Below are 21,818 nucleotides of genomic sequence, written 5' to 3'. Positions count from 1 at the left end.
AATGTATAAAAGTGGCTATTTGCGGCCCGCCATCTTGTGTCTCAGTAGCCATGAATATAAACTATGATGAGTGTATAATTAGTTTCTCTATGACCATGTCTGGACTATGAACTTCTCTGTAAAAGACCTGTTGAACCTGGTTAATCCTGTAATAACATCACCATTGTTGGAAGTAACGTCTAGTTTGACCAGACTTTATTACACTCCAAATGTGGCTGCTTTGGATGTGTGATAACTTCAGGGAAACAAACCTTTGTTCTTGCAAGGATACAAGCTCAGGGCATAGTAGATGACTATAGTGTATAAACGATTGGAGTTGATGCATGGAGGACAGAAGCTGTGAACCTGTGAGTAAGAGATGGTCTCTCACAGTGTAGTTCTCCGTCTCCCACTGCCGCTTCTCCAGCTGATGTCCAGGCAGATGATGTTACGGAAGGCTCCTACAGATGGGATTGGTTTCGCTGCTTCTGTTTTTCGCTGCTTCTTCCTGCAGTTGATGTGCCAAGACAGATGATGTTTTTGTGTTGTAAGTATATTCATGTGTCATGTGAATGTGTTTATGTATATCCCTTGGTGATATCAGTACTTCATCTCCAGGGTGAAATCCTTGGTTTTTTGAGAGTAATTTTGGTAAGTACCGCTCGCCCGACCCTTAAAGAAACTGTAGCATGTCAGTGAATAGTAAAGTGGTCACTGGACTGGTCGATAGGACAGGGTCCCTGAATCGATCCAGTTCAGGGATTCTGGAGATCGTCAGATCCTACTACTCGCAACTCTTGGGAAAGAGGGATCTAGATTCAGACATGATGTCGGCTTTCCTGGCTGAAACTATCCCTGAGCCGGGGGTAGACGCCTCTCTTGATGTTTTGACAGAAGAGATCAGAGAAAAGGAAGATAGAATGGCGATTGATGGGCTCCAACGCAAAAAATAACCAGGTCCATATGGCTTAACATCTGAGTATTATAAGACCTTCAAGGACCTCTTGAGTCCCCTCTTGACAGAGGTATTAAATAAGTGTTTTTTTTCTCTGGCACTCTGCCTAGGTCAATGAGGATCATTCTGTCAAAGGGTAAAAATTCGAAGCATATTGAGAACTGGCGTCCTATAGCGCTTCTCAACTGGTGAAGTTTGCACCCCGGCTGTTCTCGGGGGCCCAGCATTGCTAGTTTCCAGCCCCTAGCACCATTAGTGCTGTTTTTGATGTCCCGGAGGCAGCAGAGCAGGGTAGAGCTGGTCACTGGGAGGGGTACTCACCGTTGGGAATGCGCAGTACAGCTAATTTGACTTCAATGGAGGCCGTCTGCGCAGAATCCGCAGCAAAATACAGCAGGCTGCGATTTGCCCCCCCCCCCCCCCTCCACTTGTGAAATAAGCACTTCATATCCGTGAGTGTGAACGATAAAGCGAATTTGCTTGCTTTTCAATGCATTCGTATTGTTGCAGATCCCACAATTGGAATCCACCTGTGTGAAGCTGGCTTTAGGAGGGTTGATTGTAGCCCTTTAGCGGGGGTTATGGATGGACCGGACGGTGTCATGGGCTCTTCTGAGGGCTGTAGCATACACCAACAATGTCACGCTCTTTGTTTCCTCAAGACGGCAGGCAGAGTTTGTGGTGTCGGAGGTGGAACACTACTCTGAGGCATCCGGGTCCGGGGTCAAATGGGATAAGTGTGAGAGTCTCTGGTTAGGAAGAGGGGATCTCACGTTTGGTCTGGATACCCCAGACTTTGGTAAAAGTTCTTGGCATCAAATTTCTCCAGCGGAAATCCCCAATGCAAAATTGGGTAGATAGGCTGGATAGTGCGACTCGAAGGGTGAGCCTGGTCAAAACATACCTGCTCCCTTTATTCATCTACCTGGGCAGTGTATGCATTTTGCCAGAACCTCCCTGGACCCGGGTCTACAACCTGTTCTAATGTTGTGGGGGAACAGGTTGACCCTAATCAGGAGAGATGTTACATACCGCACGAGGAGACCAGGGGGGTTATCTATGGTCAACCCCGTGGTGTTTCTTGTAGAAACCTTTTTGTAAGATGAACATAGGCAACCTCTGGCAAGAGAGGGCTCCTTCATGGGTCTACTCCTGCCGGGGATGGTTTCGGCCCTTCTTCCAGGAATGGGAAACAGGAGGGCGAGTGAAAGACTTTTGAAATGTCCCGGCTTACGCTACCTTGGCTCTGAAGGTGATACGCCGTGGGGTCTGGGAATCTGGAAGATCAGGAGGGAGTCTGGAGATGGAGATTACCTGATTTTATGAAAATTCTTTTGTTTGTGGATCATGGACCCGCAGGTGAAGAGATTGATTTTGCTGTGTTCATTTATAGTATTGTTTTTATTATTGTTACAGTTTGGTATTTTTGTTATGTTTTCTATTTTTCTAATAAAAGATCTACAGGATGTAACTCAGGATCAGTACAGGATACGTAATGTATGTACACTGTGACCCCACCAGCAGAATAGTGAGTGCAGCTCTGGAGTATAATACAGGATCAGTACAGGATCAGTAATGTATGTACACTGTGACCCCACCAGCAGAATAGTGAGTGCAGCTCTGGAGTATAATACAGGATGTAACTCAGGATCAGTACAGGATAAGTAATGTATGTACACTGTGACTCCACCAGCAGAATAGTGAGTGCAGCTCTGGAGTATAATACAGGATGTAACTCAGGATCAGTACAGGATAAGTAATGTATGTACACTGTGACCCCACCAGCAGAATAGTGAGTGCAGCTCTGGAGTATAATACAGGATGTAACTCAGGATCAGTACAGGATAAGTAATGTATGTACGCAGTGACTCCACCAGCAGAATAGGGAGTGCAGCTCTGGAGTATAATACAGGATGTAACTCAGGATCAGTACAGGATAAGTAATGTATGTACACAGTGACTCCACCAGCAGAATAGTGAGTGCAGCTCTGGAGTATAATACAGGATGTAACTCAGGATCAGTACAGGATAAATAATGTATGTACACAGTGACTCCACCACCAGCAGAATAGTGAGTGCAGCTCTGGGGTATAATACAGGATATAACTCAGGAGCAGTACAGGATAAGTAATGTATGTACACAGTGACTCCACCAGCAGAATAGTGAGTGCAGCTCTGGAGTATAATACAGGATGTAACTCAGGGTCAGTACAGGATAAGTAATGTATGTACACAGTGACTCCACCAGCAGAATAGTGAGTGCAGCTCTGGAGTATAATACAGCATGTAACTCAGGAGCAGTTCAGGATAAGTAATGTATGTACACAGTGACTCCACCAGCAGAATAGTGAGTGCAGCTCTGGAGTATAATACAGGATGTAACTCAGGATCAGTACAGGATAAGTAATGTATATACACAGTGACTCCACCAGCAGAATAGTGAGTGCAGCTCTGGAATATAATACAGGATGTAACTCAGGGTCAGTACAGGATAAGTAATGTATGTACACAGTGACTCCCCCAGCAGAATAGTGAGTCCAGCTCTGGAGTATAATACAGGATGTAACTCGGGATCAGTACAGGATAAGTAATGTATGTACACAGTGACCTCCACCAGCAGAATAGTGAGTGCAGCTCTGGATGATAATACAGGATGTAACTCAGGATCAGTACAGGATAAGTAATGTATGTACACAGTGACTCCACCAGCAGAATAGTGAGTGCAGCTCTGGATGATAATACAGGATGTAACTCAGGATCAGTACAGGATAAGTAATGTATGTACACAGTGACTCTAGCAGCAGAATAGTGAGTGCAGCTCTGGAGTATAATACAGGATGTAACTCAGGATCAGTACAGGATAAGTAATGTATGTACACGGTGACTCCACCAGCAGAATAGTGAGTGCAGCTCTGGAGTATAATACAGGATGTAACTCAGGATCAGTACAGGATAAGTAATGTATGTACACAGTGACTCCACCAGCAGAATAGTGAGTGCAGCTCTGGATGATAATACAGGATGTAACTCAGGATCAGTACAGGATAAGTAATGTATGTACACAGTGACTCCACCAGCAGAATAGTGAGTGCAGCTCTGGATGATAATACAGGATGTAACTCAGGATCAGTACAGGATAAGTAATGTATGTACACAGTGACTCCACCAGCAGAATAGTGAGTGCAGCTCTGGATGATAATACAGGATGTAACTCAGGATCAATACAGGATAAGTAATGTATGTACACAGTGACTCCACCAGCAGAATAGTGAGTGCAGCTCTGGAGTATAATACAGGATGTAACTCGGGATCAGTACAGGATAAGTAATGTATGTACACAGTGACTCCACCAGCAGAATAGTGAGTGCAGCTCTAGAGTATAATACAGGATGGAACTCAGGATCAGTACAGGATAAGTAATGTATGTACACAGTGACTCCACAAGCAGAATAGTGAGTGCAGCTCTGGAGTATAATACAAGATGTAACTCAGGATCAGTACAGGATAAGTAATGTATGTACACAGTGACTCCACAAGCAGAATAGTGAGTGCAGCTCTGGAGTATAATACAGGATGTAACTCAGGATCAGTACAGGATAAATAATGTATGTACACAGTGACTCCACCAGCAGAATAGTGAGTGCAGCACTGGAGTATAATACAGGATGTAACTCAGGATCAGTACAGGATAAGTAATGTATGTACACAGTGACTCCACCAGCAGAATAGTGAGTGCAGCACTGGAGTATAATACAGGATGTAACTCAGGAGCAGTAATGTATGCACACAGTGACTCCAGCAGCAGAATAGTGAGTGCAGCTCTGGAGTATAATACAGGGTGTAACTCTGTGTACCTACAATACTTATTTTGTACTGACCCTGTCACCGGCAGCAGAATTGTGAGTGTAGCACAGTGACCCTGCCGGCAGAAAAGTGAGTGCAGCTCTGGAGTAGAATAAAGGGCGTAACTCATGGTCAGGGTAAGTAGCCACAGGCTGTTGGAGCATGATAGGAGTTGTATTTTACTAGCAACTGGAGGACTACAGGTTGCAGAAAACTGGACTAGACTACATACATGTAGGCCTGAGTGACAGAAGGCACGCTCACACACGTATCATGTGCATTCAGTAACAGTTTATTTACGGACTGCTGGTGAACTAGTACAAGGCACGCTGCGATTAGGTTGTAGGCAGAGGTTCTGCTGGCTCGGATTCAGTTCCTTGCAAGCTCTTGGCTTATTTCTTCCATTCGTTCTTCTCGTAGTCCCACTTGGAGGACAGGCCTTCAATGGCCCCGATGCGCATGTCGAGCATCCTACGAGTTTGCATCGCAACCCATTCCTCCTCCAGGGTGTGAGGGAGAGGAGGGAACACTGCAAGGGAGAAAAATGTAGTGTCAGCCCCACAGCGTGGAGGCCCTACACAGAGGCCCATTCTACCATGTCCTCACCATGTACCCTCTGCCACCACATGACAATTCCTGTGAAGCCAACGAAGAAGAAGACGCCTCCAAGCACAGTTTTCCATTCCTGGTTTGGCTTATTCATCTCTGCATACGTCTGGTTAAACATGATGTGGTAAACTGTGGGAGGCAATGAGAAAGGGAAGGGTTAAAGCAGCGCTTGAATAATGAAAACCCTCCTACCAAGTGCACCAACTTCCAAAGCTATAGAGGACCCAAACCACCCCCAGGGGGCCCAACACAAACAAGCAGCCGCACCAGTCACATCCAGAGCTCCAGTAACGGGGAACAGCAAGCCGCCGACTCTGACAACACAGTACATTACGTGATTTCTTCTCTTCTGGACTCAGCTGCTTCCAAGGTCCTTTCTCCTTTTCCTTCAAGGCGGTCTCCTGGGAGGTCAGAGCTGCACGGAAGGGGATATCAGGCAGAGGTACATGCCGCAGGTCGTGATATGTTGGGAAGGTGAAAGCTGGTATCACATCTAATGATGGAAGACACAATGCCATAAGTCCGGGTAACTGTCACAATAGTAGTTATATTCTTGTACATAGGGGGCAGTATTATAGTAGTTATATTCTTGTACATAGGGGGCAGTATTATAGTAGTTATGTTCTTGTACATAGGGGGCAGTATTATAGTAGTTATATTCTTGTACATAGGAGCAGTATTATAGTAGTTATATTCTTGTACATAGGGGGCAGTATTATAGTAGTTATATTCTTGCACATAGGGGGCAGTATTATAGTAGTTATATTCTTGCACATAGGGGGCAGTATTATAGTAGTTATATTCTTGCACATAGGGGGCAGTATTATAGTAGTTATATTCTTGTACATAGGGGGCAGTATTATAGTAGTTATATTCTTGCACATAGGGGGCAGTATTATAGTAGTTATATTCTTGCACATAGGGGGCAGTATTATAGTAGTTATATTCTTGAACATAGGAGCAGTATTATAGTAGTTATATTCTTGTACACAGGGGGCAGTATTATAATAGTTATATTCTTGTACACAGGGGGCAGTATTATAGTAGTTATATTCTTGTACATAGGAGCAGTATTATAATAGTTATATTCTTGTACATAGGGGGCAGTATTATAGTAGTTATATTCTTGTACATAGGGGACAGTATTATAATAGTTATATTCTTGTACATAGGGGGCAGTATTATAGTAGTTATATTCTTGAACATAGGGGACAGTATTATAGTAGTTATATTTTTGTACATCGGGGGCAGTATTATAGTAGTTATAGTCTTGTACATAGGGAGCAGTATTATAGTAGTTATATTCTAGTACATAGGGGGCAGTATTATAGTAGTTATATTCTTGTATATCGGAGCAGTATGATAGTTGTATTCTTGTACATAGGGGACAGTATTATAGTAGTTATATTCTTGTACATAGGAGCAGTATTATAGTAGTTATATTCTAGTACATAGGGGGCAGTATTATAGTAGTTATATTCTTGTATATCGGAGCAGTATGATAGTTATATTCTTGTACAGACGGGGGCAGTATTATAGTAGTTATATTCTTGCACATAGAGGCAGTATTATAGTAGTTATATTCTTGTACATAGGGGCCAGTATTATAGTAGTTATATTCTTGTACATAGGGGGCAGTATTATAGTAGTTATATTCTTGTACATAGGGGGCAGTATTATAGTAGTTATATTCTTGTGCATAGGGGGGCAGTATTATAGTAGTTATATTCTTGTACATAGGGTGCAGTATTATAGTAGTTATATTCTTGTACATAGGGTGCAGTATTATAGTAGTTATATTCTAGTACATAGGGGGCAGTATTATAGTAGTTATATTCTTGTACATAGGGGGCAGTATTATAGTAGTTATATTCTTGTACATAGGGGGCAGTATTATAGTAGTTATATTCTTGTACATAGGAGCAGTATTATAGTAGTTATATTCTTGTACATAGGGGGCAGTATTATAGTAGTTATATTCTAGTACATAGGGGGCAGTATTATAGTAGTTATATTCTTGTACATAGGGGGCAGTATTATAGTAGTTATATTCTTGTACATAGGGGGCAGTATTATAGTAGTTTCTTGTACATAGGGGGCAGTTTTATAGTAGTTATATTCTTGTACATAGGGGGCAGTATTATAGTAGTTATATTCTTGTACATAGGGGGCAGTATTATAGTAGTTATATTCTTGTACATAGGGGGCAGTATTATAGTAGTTATATTCTTGTACATAGGGGGCAGTATTATAGTAGTTATATTCTTGTACATAGGGGCAGTATTATAGTAGTTTCTTGTACATAGGGGGCAGTTTTATAGTAGTTATATTCTTGTACATAGGGGGCAGTATTATAGTAGTTATATTCTTGTACATAGGGGGCAGTATTATAGTAGTTATATTCTTGTACATAGGGGGCAGTATTATAGTAGTTTCTTGTACATAGGGGGCAGTTTTATAGTAGTTATATTCTTGTACATAGGGGGCAGTATTATAGTAGTTATATTCTTGTACATAGGGGGCAGTATTATAGTAGTTATATTCTTGTACATAGGGGGCAGTATTATAGTAGTTATATTCTTGTACATAGGGGGCAGTATTATAGTAGTTATATTCTTGTACATAGGGGCAGTATTATAGTAGTTATATTCCTGTACATAGGGGGACTTTTTCCTTAGCTGAAGTAATAAGCATTCAGTGGATTTAGTTATTTACTGGATGTTTTTCGTTCCTGTTTCATGTATGTTATATGTTGATCCATGTAATAGTATTCATAGTTTATATGTAGTGCACTCTAATGTATTCCTTATATATCTGTACCTTGGAATTAATTTTACAGATTTTAAGTTTCCACATGCGGTCATTATTCTCCTATTAACTTGCATTGGTTGCAGAATTTTGATGAATGTGATGAGGATTTTGGTCTGGAATCCATGACTAATTCTTGAGCAAATCGAAAACAGGAGAAGATAATTCGATGCTCCACTGAATTCTGTGGGACTAAGTACGCTAGCTTTTTTTTTTTCCATCCATTTCACGCATCCACTACAGAGGTTATCCAGCCAGACCACCGGCTTCCGGACCAGAACTTGGAGCATCATATGCACTAATAATGCTCTGAGTTTCTGTCCGGAGTCCCAGGATCGGGGCCAGACATGAAATGGATGGAAGTAAAGGCAGTGTGGTTAGCCGCTACGCTGTCTATCTGGGGGGCGCTCTGATCTTTGGCATCATATCTACATGTAGTCCAGAAGTAAAGGCCAGTGAGGGGTACCGCCGCTCATTTTCCTACTGATTGGCCAGTGTAAACATGTCCGCAATCAGCCAACAATCAAGCTTGTTGGTCACCTAATTGCATCGTTGATACAGGCTTAAAATAGTCCCTTTTTGGGTGCAGATCCCTCCATATAAAGAAACAGATGACCTGATGAGGAATGCAGACTGCATGCGGGCGATCGAAGCTCATTAAGGCCAGATTCACACGAGCACAAAAAATTTGCGCGCCAAATTGCAGAGAATAGAACCATTTGATCTCAATGGGTTTGTTCCCATGCATGGATTTTCCAATGCATTTCAGTCATGCAAAAAAAAATACGCATCACGCTCTATTCTCCTGCGGCATTTTGCCACGGGTTTTGGAGCAGTTCGGCTGCCGGCATTCTGTTGCGGCTTTCTCCCCCCATAGAAAGAAGTGAAGCCGCAGCGGAAAAAAAAAAGAATTGACCTACTGCGGCTGTCGATTCCGCGCTGCATCATCGGTTCCACCCGGCTATACCACAGCGGATTGGCCATGCCGTGTGGATGATGCAAAATCATGGCTGGCTAATCCCGGGATTACGAGCCGCAGGTGGATTTGCCACACAGAAATTTCGCGAGAAATCCGTCCCGTGTGAACCCAGCCTAAGGCTACCAAAACGCAGGAGGGGCTACCCTGATTGCAGCCTGCGACTCGACTTTTCAGTAAGCGTGCATTTACACGAGCGCGTTTTGTGCGTTGCGAGACTTACAAAACTTTCACTGAAATAGGCGCTATTGTTGTCGGTGGGTCTTTTGCCATGGGCAGTTTTTCTCCGACCGCGACATAAAACATGCTGCCATTTTTCTATTGTTTTGCAAGTCCGCAGAAATCCCACCCATTGGAAACAAAGGGAGAGGAAAAAAAATGTCCCGTCCACGTGAGCGCGATGTTTATTGAAAATACATGCGTGAAAAATGCACTTGAAAATCGCGTGGTCAGCGATACGATTATCTTGAAAATCGTAAAGCACTCAAAGTGGACAATTTCGCAAGGGTGACATTGATCCGAGTCTCTTGGACTGATATCGCGCTTGTCTGTGTGATGGCGCCCTCAACTGGACTTAGTATAGCAGCCTAATAGATGGTGCCCCCTGACCCCGGAGTTCCCCATCGAGGCGGCGTCCTCCCATGATGCTCGGCTTCCAGTGTTTTTAGGGGTTCTCTAAATGGGGGAAATTTTGATGCTGGTGATTAATATTTAGAGGCTCCTGCCAAACCGTCAGGCGTGGGAGGAGGATCCCGCGAACTTGTGCCTCATCGTGGCTCGTAGTAACTGGCATCCGGCGCTTGTCGTGCACGTCGGTCACTAGTGATGCATTCTGTCTCCTTTATCCTGCCCTTTGACCTCGTCTCATCCCTTGTTGGGGACCGTTCACACGGACGGAATTGTTTTGCAGCGTAATTTATCATTGTGCAGAAAATTCTGCGCCAAATCCGTCGCCCGATGTGCGGTTCGTGATGCGGAAATGAAAACTGCTTGATTCTGCCAGTAATTCCGTGTCCCCATTGAAGGCCGGATTCATCTGTGTATTTTCCCGCACATTAGCGCCGTGCTCTTGCACATTGGGCGTTGCGTATTTGCCCGTGTAACGCCATTTTTACCTGTAGTTTTTGCACGCACAAATCCCGCAGCCGCGGTCCCTTACATTGAGATGCCTAATTGGCCTAATTAGTTTCATATGTTCTATTCCCCTGTGCACATGCGCAAGAAAATAGAACATGCTGTATATTTTTTGGCGCAATGGAATTGCAAATCCGCGTGCAAATACGGTCGTGTTAATCTGGTCTGTGTCACACATTGCTACACAAGAAATTTGCGCGCATAATACGTAGAGAATAGAACCCATTGATTTCAATGGGTGCATTTACATGCGCGTATTTTGCGTGCGCTTTTCAGTTGCGCAAAACTACGCAGCACACTCTATATTCTGCGCATTTGCACAGGGAAAGAACACGTACTGAACTCATTACACTGCTGTCCGTTTCAGTGGCACAAGTGCGCACGTAAATACGCATACGCTCACGTGACAGCGGCCTAACGGTACGATCACAGCGAATGTCACCTCAGCGGTTTCTGCTTTAATTCCACCTCTGAAAAAAGCGGCAACATCTGAGCCTTTCTGCCGCTGTTTTTGCACGGATCCTCGCGCAGACGCAGCCCTGTCAATGGGTGAAATACGATTGTGGAATTCCGTCGCGGAAAATCCCGTTTCAGCTCGGGTAAACGTGACAGAATTCCACATTCAGACTTTTTCCATTCATAGGTCTAAATCTGCACGCAGATCCGCGCCAAAAATAGTGGCAGAAAAACACGGATTTTGCCGCGTTTTCTACACTTGGAACGCGCACAGAACATTCCGGGGTGAATTCAGCCGGATGAACATACCCTTAGACGTGCAGATCTTGGTACGGATCTCCACGGTGACAAGCCTCACCTCAGGCCGTCCGATTTTACTCCCAGCACTTACCGTGATCCCCGTGGCTGTGGGCCGCTCTCACGCCGACGGCTCCCAGAACCCTCATTTTTGCCAAAAGCGGCGACCTCTGTGCCAGAATCGACAACATCTGTAATCAGAATAACGTTCGTCAGAATCTGCTGCCCCCCGCCTCTGCCTTCATAGACTCCCTGTAGGTGCTGCACCCTCCCCTGCGCCCCCAGTATGAGGGTCACATCCTCGGAGGGAGTCCTGATCTGCTACCACAGAGTGGCGCTGTGAAGGAAGCCCTGCACTTGGCACCAATGCTGAGCGTTTCTATGACCTCTGGGAACGGGAAAGGTCGGAATGTCTTTTCTTAACCTCTCCTGTGTCGGTCTGTGTCGTTACACTTAGATTGTCAGCTCTTTGGTACAGTAGCATACTTTGCATTCTCTGTAATAAGGGAGAAGTGGGATTTGGGGTTCTGTGGGGAAGACCACTTAAGAAGCTACTGCATGTACTGCCAAGGCCTCAGTGCCCTGGCATCAGATAAAAGTTCTCAATCCACTCTGCAAAAACTTTTAGAAGCACCCCCAAAACTTCCGAAGCCCCTGATATACTGAGCCGCCCCCACATTTATGGAGAGCGCAGTGCAGAATCCCCCCAGGCCTGTGCAGTACTCACAATGACGGGGAGGGAGCCGAGCTGCAGACTCGAAAATGGAGAGAGGCTCTGGGACGGGATCTGGGATCAACGCCAAAAACTGGTTTTGAGAAACAGCCAGGAGCAAGGCATTCTGGGAAAGACAGAGAGAGCAAGGGACATCTGAATCCCCCCGCCCCCTGCAGCAGAATGTAGCAAGGAGTCAGAAGCAGGGGGGTTCACATACTATCACCACCTTCACCCTTTGGCTGGGCTTTTTAACCCCGTAAGGCTGTAATTACACTGTCAAGAGATCTGAGGCGCAATTCTCTATTGGCCGTGTAAATATGGCCTTGGGCTGCATTCACGCGGGCGAATGTGACAGCGGCCCAAGAAACGGACCGATATCACGCTTACAAACAATGTGGTCGGCATCACCAAACGTGATTGTCACATACATGAAAAATCGCACGCTGTTTCAATAGGAAAAATTAAAAATAGCAACAAACGCATTTACGTGCAATGCGATTGTTTTTTTACTCCCCCAGGATATAATTATGGGCGATATCGCACCCCCCCTCCCCCCCGGACATGCTGCGGTTTTTATATCCTGTAGAAAAATCGCCCATGTAAATTGCTAAATAATTGGTCCTTTTTTCGTGCAACTTTTGTGCGTCTCACAAGGCACAAAACCCGTACGATACAATTGGCCGTGTGAATACGGCCCGACAGTCACACTAAAATTGTAAAAAACCCTCCTAGAAATGACACTTTAATTGTAGATTTTGAATGTCTTGTGTAAATATATTTGGCGCAGAGCTCAGTCGCCTTAAGTGTAATTTTAACCCCTTAGTGACTTAACGAATTCTAGCTTTAAGAACCCGTAAATCTTTTCTACGTCTGTGTTCCAGCGGTCGCAGCTTCACGTGTTGGTCGGTGCAGCGGCGGGACGCCTCGTATTACGTGCGACGAGTCCCAATTTCTATAGGAAGCGGTTCCAGCTACATATAATGTATTGATTATTGATCATCTGCTGTGGGGCAATGAGTTTGTTACAGCGTCCACCATGTGGTGTATATATATATCTAGTACCCTGTTGTACCACCTCTAGCTTGGATACAAGATGTGATACAAGCAGGCATGGAGGCTCTAGTACCCTGTTGTACAACCTCTAGCTTAGATACAAAATGTGATATGGGTGTGCATGAAGGCTCTAGTACCCTGTTGTACCTCCTCTAGTTTGGATACAAGATGTGATACAGGCAGGCATGGAGGCTCTAGTACCCTGTTGTACCGCCTCTAGCTTGGATACAAGATGTGATACGGGGGCATGGAGGCTCTAGTGCCCTGTTGTACCGCCTCTAGCTTGGATACAAGATGTGATACAGGCAGGCATGGAGGCATACAGGTTCTGTATGGTATCCTGTGGTATATCGGTCCACATTTGCTGTAACTGAGCCCTTATATCGTACAAACTCGTAGGCTGTGGAAGTTTGCGTCCCAGATGGTCCCATACATGTTCTATTGGTGATAAATTTGGCAACCAGGCAGCCACAGAAGTGTGACAATGTTGTGGGGCTCCTGTGACCCCCTTGTGTGTGCGGCCGAGCATTATCCTGCAGGAAGCCGCCATGAGAGGAACACATGTGGCTGCAGGATGTCCTGAACATATCGCTGAGCTGTCATTGTCCCTCGTACCACCACTAGGGGGACCGACTGTCGTATGCACTCCTAACAGTCTGGTCAGACGCTCCTCTCTACTAGTGGTCTGTAGGGGGCGCCCTGAGCCCGGTCACCTTGTTTGTCCCCATACACTTTTAGGGCCTCCGGTGACAAGACCGTTCATCTACTCACTACAACTCTCATCATTTATATATCTGCCTGAGATGGGACTGCATGCCGGGGTCTGCAGCAACACAACAACTTCTTCTGTAGGAGGATATATTTAGGGCTCATTCACATCTCCGGTGTGTATTCAGGCTATATCCGTCTGTTGTCACTGATGTCTTTTGCACACCTTGTTTGCTGTAGATTTTCAGTGAGTTTTTTTTCCGCATCCAAACCTCTCAGTGTCACTACCAACCTTGGCCACTAGAGTGCGTGGAGCCGTTTGCTGCAGCAAAACAGCTAGAGGTGGGGCAACACTTTTAAAGCGGTCTCCCCCATTGGAGGGTGCTCGAGTAATTGGGTCTGCAAAAGTGCTTCTGTATACAGGCTGACTCCTGGTTTGACCCGTGCCTTTTTCACCCAGCTTTCCCCGTCTTCACCAATGTACTTTGACCATGTTATAGCTGCCTGTGTTAGTCTTCTCATTACAGAAGAACTCCGCCTGCCCTGACCTCCACTTTGAATATCGACCACATCCCTGCCTGCTCCCCTGGTACCGCACTACAGTTCTCCTGACTAGTCTACATCAGCTGCCACTGTACCGAGGCTCCTCTTGGTGTGAAGACCCCAGGTGCTGCCCTCAGAAGCTACATTAGTCTGTTCTGACAGAAACTATTATTTTCAGGGGGCATGCTGTATGGCACTGTTATATTCGGGGCACACAGCGTGGCACTATTACATTCACAGGGTGGATTCTAGGAATAGGTTGTTAATATTTAAGGAGAAGGGATGTGGTGCAAAAATAAGGAGCCAAAGATGTATGTGATTATGGCCAGCAGAAGTCGTCATGATGGTCTGGGACAACAGAGAAGAAAAAGGAATGACAATCAGAGAAGACTTCACCTGTGATCACTGGATGCAAAGTGTCTTCTGCCTGCGCTGATGTCTGACCAGTGCTGAGTATATGGGATGCCACTATATAGAGACCACATTAGTGAGTATCTTGGGATGTTGCAGTGTTTATGTGATCACAGTAGGGGTCACTTACTTCTGCACGCTGGACATCCTGCAGACATATTTTTCTCATTCAGGAAGGGAACCTGATGTTATAAATGTCAGTCCTGCCGCTGAGAAGGTAGAAGTCTGGGGGCAGGTAGTGAGCGAGTCACTGGGGCCGCGGGTGATTTCCTGCGGCCGCTCCTCCTTTTATTGCCCGCCATATACTGTAACCGTTTTACATGATTATGATTTGTAAACACGACTCCAAAGAGACGATTATATTCCGTGATTTCCAGGCGGCTTTATTACACTCAGCGGGTTATCAATCATGGTAGTTTTTGGCCGCTGGTAAACTTTCCACTTGGGTTATAATCCGCTACATTCCGCCTTCCAGTATCCCCATAACATTTACCTGGGTGCAGCTGACGAGTGGCCACCTTGGTTGTGGCACTATTATGGGGGCGCTGTTACTGTTATGGGGGACACTGGATCTGTCACTGTGATTGGGGCACTCTGGAGGCTCTGTGGAGGTCACTGATATGGGGACTCTGTGGCTCTTACTGTTAAGGGCCACTGTCCTTGGTGCTGTTATGAGGGCACTGTGGATCTTATTATTAAGGGGCTCTGGGGTTGTTATGGGACCACTGTAGCTGTCTTTTATGGGGATACTGTGGCTGTCACTGTTATGGGGGCTCTGTGGCTGTCACTGTTATGGGGGCTCTGTGGCTGTCACCGTTATGGGGGCTCTGTGGCTGTCACTGTTATGGGGGCTCTGTGGCTGTCACTGTTATGGGGGCTCTGTGGCTGTCACTGTTATGGGGGCTCTGTGACTGTCACCGTTATGGGGGCTCTGTGACTGTCACCGTTATGGGGGCTCTGTGGCTGTCACTGTTATGGGGGCTCTGTGGCTGTCACTGCTATGGGGGCGCTGTGGCTGTCACTGTTATGGGGGCTCTGTGGCTGTCACTGTTATGGGGGCTCTGTGGTTGTCACTGTTATGGGGGCTCTGTGGCTGTCACTGTTATGGGGGCTCTGTGGTTATCACTGCTATGTGGGCTCTGTGGCTGTCACTGTTATGGGGGCTCTGTGGTTGTCACCGTTATGGGGGCTCTGTGCCTGTCACTGTTATGGGGGCTCTGTGGCTGTCACTGTTATAGCGACTCTGTGACTGTCACTGTTATGGGGGCTCTGTGGCTGTCACTGTTATGGGGGCTCTGTGACTGTCACTGTTATGGGGGCTCTGTGGCTGTCACTGTTAGGGGGGCTCTGTGGCTGTCACTGTTAGGGGGGCTCTGTGGCTGTCACTGTTATGGGGGCTCTGTGGCTGTCACTGTTATGGGGCTCTGTGGCTGTCACTGTTATGGGGGCTCTGTGGTTATCACTGTTATGGGGGCCCTGTGGCTGTCACTGTTATGGGGGCTCTGTGGTTGTCACTGCTATGGGGGCTCTGTGGCTGTCACTGTTAGGGGGGCTCTGTGGCTGTCACTGTTATGGGGGCTCTGTGGCTGTCACCGTTATGGGGGCTCTGTGGCTGTCACCGTTATGGGGGCTCTGTGGTTGTCACCGTTATGGGGGCTCTGTGGCTGTCACTGTTATGGGGGCTCTGTGGTTATCACTGTTATGGGGGCTCTATGGCTGTCACTGTTATGGGGGCTCTGTGGCTGTCACTGTTATGGGGGCTCTGTGGCTGTCACTGTTATGGGGGCTCTGTGGCTGTCACTGTTATGGGGGCTCTGTGGCTGTCACTGTTATGGGGGCTCTGTGGCTGTCACTGTTATGGGGGCTCTGTGCCTGTCACTGCTATGTGGGCTCTGTGGCTGTCACTGTTATGGAGGCCCTGTGGCTGTCACTGTTATGGGGGCTCTGTGGCTGTCACTGTTATGGGGGCTCTGTGACTGTCACAGTTATGGGGGCTCTGTGGTTGTCACTGTTATGGGGGCTCTGTGGTTATCACTGTTATGGGGGCTCTGTGGTTATCACTGTTATGGGGGCTCTGTGGCTGTCACTGTTATGGGGGCTCTGTGGTTATCACTGTTATGGGGGCTCTGTGGTTATCACTGTTATGGGGGTTCTGTGCCGGTCACTGTTATGAGGGCAGTGTGGCTGGGGTTAATATGGGGCTGTCACTGTTATAGAGTCATGCACTTGGTGCTGTTATGGGGGGCACTTTGGCTGTCAGCGCTCGGGGGTAGATTCTGACATTAGGACTGGCTAATTCTACATCTGTTCTTGACATACACATGAAAGGTGGATTTCCATGGGCGTCTGTTATGTTTGTGCAAATAAGGGAGATGAAATAATACCTCCACAGCGCCATCTATTGGAAGGCAGCATTCCTTGAAGTCAAAGTTAGACTCTCTATACAAGCCTTGTAACAATGGCTGGGAATTAAAAGCAAAGCCAGACTCCATGTACAGTCAGCTGTTTCAGGGTATTTACCCTTCATCAGTGTACAGTAGGAGTCTGGCTTTACTAGTGAGAGGCCTGGGACGGGGGTCAGAAACATTATCTTTTCTCCATATCGAGAGCACCTAGACGGTGAGTGAGGAGACTCAAAAGGCCATTAGTGCTCCTCTGGGTAATATGCAAATAAGGGAGATAGAATGTCTATTACATGCGAGCAGTATATGTTAGGTGTCTTATTACATTGTAAACCAGTGCTCTCTGTAGCCACCTTGTGGCCCTCAGTGGTACTGTATGCTACTGTAGATTTTTCGTTGGTCATCTATAAATCTCACATCCGCATATAATGTGACTTTTGTTTTGGGTGTTGGGAATGTAACTACCTAAAGATATGGGCTTCCTATTGACTGCGATTAGGAGCACACAGGATTTATATCCGCCATCCATGCGCGAGTTATTTCAGGCCGACACGTTCCTTCTTCTCAGCTTCCAGGGCCAGACAGTTAGTGGCTGATATACTGATGGCCTCTACTGCCACCAAGTATCATGGCCACATCTACAAACGACCCTGTAGGAGGGATTCCTCAGAGGAGCGCTGCTTTTTCTTCCCCTTGGGCAGAATATAGTGCTAAACTAGCTGTATCATCAACAGGGTTGATGCTTTTCTGCCATCTAGTGGCAAAATGTAAAACTACAAGAGCAACACATCCATGGAAATGAAGCAGTAAAGTTTCTCTTATGGCCCAAATTTAGAGCGCCTATATAATGAGCTGCCCATGTGACGGATGACTCATATCAGTCCCTGTTCCCAAGAGCTTACAATCTAACCTGTAGAGAACATCCAGACTCCATGCAGATGTGTGACAGATGGAGAAATCCACTCTCTCCCATGCAGCCGCTCTGGATCTGTGACCATGATGACGCCCAGGTGACCATCCATCACTGCGGTTTATGGGACGCAAGCACAATGCTTTGTCATCCTTGTCTTTATGCTCACATGAATATTATGAATGGGTTGTGTCACAGGTAGAGGAGAGAAAGTTCTCACAGACACTGCTGCAGTGTAACTCTCATTGTTGTTATGCACCATGCTTTACACTGCAGCTCTGCTTGTTCCTATTGGCTGCTGTGTATAAGAATAAGCACAGTAGGACTTCAGCACATGGAGCTCTGCAACGGCGCACACACCAATCCGGGGAGGTAAGCGCACTCAATGGCCCACATGGGCCAGACATTAATGAGTTAACATGTTCTTAGGGCTCATTTACACTAGACAGAAAAGCCTTGAGTTTAGTAATATTCTCAGGGCTCATTAGATAACACAGAACATTCAGTGACGGCCGATATAGACCAAACATCGTATCAGCAGATACAGGATATGCTGGCCGGGCAACTTCGTCACGTCTTCACCACTAACCTCATAGCACTCAGTATCTCCCAAGCCTGTAATGGCTGATGACAGAGAACACTAGATGCCGCATCACAGGAGACTTTCTGTCATCAAGCTTTAACAATGTGATCCACAATAAACCTCTAAAGCCCCATTTACACGGGTCAATTATCGCACAAAACTCGTTCAAAAGAATGAAAAAGCGCGATAATCGTTGCGTCTAAATGCAAAGCCGCCGTGCGCTATTTGTTTACTGCTGGTTTGTCGCTCGCTGTCACCCAGCATAAAGATCCCTGCTGGTTCAATCACTTATCGCTGCGTTTAAATGCTCTTCACTTAGTGTTTCACATAGAAATACTCTGAAACAGCTGTCTGTACATGGATACTGGCTTTGCTTTTAATTCCCAGTCATTGCTACAAGGCTTGTATAAAGAGTCTGACTTTGGCTTGAAGGAATGCTGCCTTCCAATAGGTGGCACTGTGGAGGCATTATTCCATCTCCCTTATTTGCATATTACCCAGAGGAGCATGAATGGCCTTTTGAGTCTCCTCACTCACTGTCTAGGTCAGTGGTGGCGAACCAATGGCAGGCCGGGCCCTCCCTGCTGGCACGCGCTGCCATCGGCCGCTCACCATTTGTGAATACCGGCAGGGGCCGTGTCTCCCCTGCCGGCATTCTCTCAGCTGCACTGCTAGCAGCGCTCATCCCAGTGCACACTGTGATGTCAGTGTGCAGCAGGGATCCTCCTCCTCCCTCCCCCCGACGTCTCCTACCTGGTTCCGCGAGAGTAGGGGGAGCAGGCGTCCGTCAGCACACTGACATCACAGTGTGCAACGGGATTAGTGCCAGCAGCAACGCTGTGCAGTGGAGGAGCGGAGCTTCCACAGGGAGGAGGGGGTAAGTATGTGGGTCTCGGGGGAAGTGGGATGTCACTATGATACAGGGGGCCACTGTGGGGTGTCACTGTTACTACTGGGGGCCACTGTGGGGTGTCACTATTACTTCTGGGGGCCGCTGTGGGGTGTCGCTATTACTACTGGGGGCCGCCGTGGGGTGTCGCTATTACTACTGGGGGCCGCCGTGGGGTGTCGCTATTACTACTGGGGGCCGCCGTGGGGTGTCGCTATTACTACTGGGGGCCGCCGTGGGATGTCACTATTACTACTGGGGGCCGCTGTGGGGTGTAACTATTACTACTAGGGGCCACTGTGGGGTGTCACTATTACTACTGGGGGCCGCCGTGGGGTGTCGCTATTACTACTGGGGGCCGCTGTGGGGTGTTGCTATTACTACTGGGGGCCGCCGTGGGGTGTCGCTATTACTACTGGGGGCCGCCGTGGGATGTCACTTTTACTACTGGGGGCCACAGTGGGATGTCACTTTTACTACTGGGGGCCACCGTGGGATGTCACTTTTACTACTGGGGGCCGCCGTGGGGTGTCGCTATCATACTGGGGGCCGCCATGGGGTGTCGCTGTCATACTGGGGGCCGCCGTGGGATGTGGCTGTCATACTCGGGGCCGCCGTGGCTGTCATACTGGGGGCTGCTGTGGGATGTGGCTGTCATACTGGGGGCCGCTGTGGGATGTGGCTGTCATACTGGGGGCCGCTGTGGGATGACGCTGTCATACTGGGGGCCGCCGTGGGATGTGGCTGTCATACTCGGGGCCGCCGTGGCTGTCATACTGGGGGCTGCTGTGGGATGTGGCTGTCATACTGGGGGCCGCTGTGGGATGTGGCTGTCATACTGGGGGCCGCTGTGGGATGACGCTGCATACTGGGGGCCGCTGTGGGATGACGCTGTCATACTGGGGGCCGCTGTGGGCAGGGTCACTTATCTCTGGGGCCGCTATGAGCAGCGTCACTATTATCCCTGGGGCCGCTGTGGGGAGGGTCACTATTACCGCTGGGGTATGTTTACATGTGTATGAAATGGGCAGGGCTGTTACAAAATAGACAGCATGCAGATTCTGACTGCTTTTTGGATGCGGAAATGCTGCAGAATTTTCCACAGTAGTTTCCGCTGAGGACATTCTGCAGTATCTCCGCATCCAAAAATCAGTCAAAATCCGCAAGCTGTCTATTTTGAAGCGGCCCGGTCCTTTTTAAAACGACGGAGGTAAATCGTATGTGGTGATCAGCCCCGCCCCTGACATGTTGGCACTTTGCGGTAAATAAGTGGGTTTTGGGTTGCAGTTTGGGCATTCGGTCTCTAAAAGGTTCGCCATCACTGGACTAGGGGATCTCTATAAGGAGAAAAGATAGCGTTTCTGCCATAGAATACGAAGCACTGAGCAAGTAGTGGTGATCTGTCTGCCTAAACATTCTGCACGAGCGCCAACAACTAGCGGTGACGTCACCCGCTCGGGCAGATCGTTTAGACGGCGGTCGTCCTGTGTAAATGGGGCATTACAGAGCTGCTAATGAGATTTCCTTACCCGTAATTAGTTTTCCCGCGCTGCATTCCCATGAGCTTGGTGCCGCGCCCGGCCCACCGCTGTTCTTGATTAACATACATACTGATTTCTCTTCTTTGCCGTAATGCTGCGCAGGCGCCGCAGCAAACCCTCCCCGCGCACCTCAGCTTTTCCTTACTAGCCGTATCTTCAGTAGCGTGCTGCGCATGCGCCTTGCGGATCGTTACTCCCACTGTAGACGTTTTTTTTTAAATAGCAATTTTTAGAAGTTCCTTCATGTGGTTTTCTGAGCACATTTAGAAAACAATTGCAGGTGGTATTGCGGTGTAGGTTTTGATCTTGCAGCACATTCCCACAGCTGGGGGACGTTCACACATAGCGGAGGGGAGACACACGAAAATCTGCTTCATTTCTGCATTAAAAACTGTGTATGGGTGCAGATCCACAACGGATTACACCCTTTCCATAAACGAGGTGAAGTGTGCGGCGGATCGGCACTGCAACCCGTGTCAGTATTCGCAACAACGGTGCAGATTTAGATGCGGCTCTTGCTATGGAAATCTGCTAATATAGCGCAGCGCACAGGGCGACGTGTACCCTGAGGCCGGCCTGTGGGGGGGCAGCGGGGCTGCAGACCTCAATGGGCACAGATGGCTTTGTTACTTTGTGGTGACACAGAGGGGGCTGAGTGTTACTTTATGGGGGGGCATTACTTTTTCAGCACTACTACTATCGGAGGCAGTGACAGCGTCAGATGTAACCATATGATAAGGAGAGTGCGGAGAATAATGGTGACGCGAAGAAACCTTTATGGCCGCCTTCACTTCGAGAGGTAACAGCACTGTAATCACTATCACCGTAGAGCTGGTATGGGACTGCATTGTTTAGCGCCATACTAGAGCCGAGCCGCTCTGTAATATATATTATTTTTTCTCCCATAGACACAGTGTGATGTACAGTATAGTGAGGGGCGTGCCAGCGACCATCACCCCGATCCCGGGTCCAAGCATGGAATATAAGAGATCGGCCGCGCTCCGAG

At 47.4% G+C, this 21,818-nt stretch overlaps 1 protein-coding gene across 1 annotated transcript; it reads right to left on the bottom strand.

Moving 5' to 3' along the window:
* Positions 1-5,048: 5,048 nt before the first annotated feature.
* On the bottom strand, positions 5,049-11,908 carry COX4I2 (cytochrome c oxidase subunit 4I2). Its single transcript, XM_066586422.1, has 5 exons — positions 11,785-11,908; positions 11,152-11,248; positions 5,721-5,879; positions 5,384-5,515; positions 5,049-5,306 (listed from the first exon to the last, which is right to left on the bottom strand). Exons 2-5 carry the CDS (start codon positions 11,246-11,248, stop codon positions 5,170-5,172), a joined length of 525 nt encoding a protein of 174 aa, XP_066442519.1. The 5' UTR covers positions 11,785-11,908; the 3' UTR covers positions 5,049-5,169.
* Between the last annotated feature and the right edge of the window lie 9,910 nt (positions 11,909-21,818).

The sequence above is a fragment of the Eleutherodactylus coqui genome, chromosome 13, assembly GCF_035609145.1.
Source record: "Eleutherodactylus coqui strain aEleCoq1 chromosome 13, aEleCoq1.hap1, whole genome shotgun sequence".
Classification (NCBI taxonomy): domain Eukaryota; kingdom Metazoa; phylum Chordata; class Amphibia; order Anura; family Eleutherodactylidae; genus Eleutherodactylus; species Eleutherodactylus coqui.
Note: the sequence above shows the minus strand (reverse complement) of the source record. Positions and strands in the feature narration are given on the sequence as shown.

Coding starts and splice junctions, on each gene's coding strand:
- COX4I2 (XM_066586422.1), bottom strand. CDS start 11,248: ATGTTGTCGATTCTGGCACAGAGGTCGCCGCTTTTGGCAAAAATGAGG. Junction 5,516..5,720: donor TCCAGAAGAGAAGAAATCAC/GTAATGTACTGT, acceptor TGCCTCCCACAG/TTTACCACATCATGTTTAAC. Junction 5,307..5,383: donor GTGGTGGCAGAGGGTACATG/GTGAGGACATGG, acceptor TCTCCCTTGCAG/TGTTCCCTCCTCTCCCTCAC.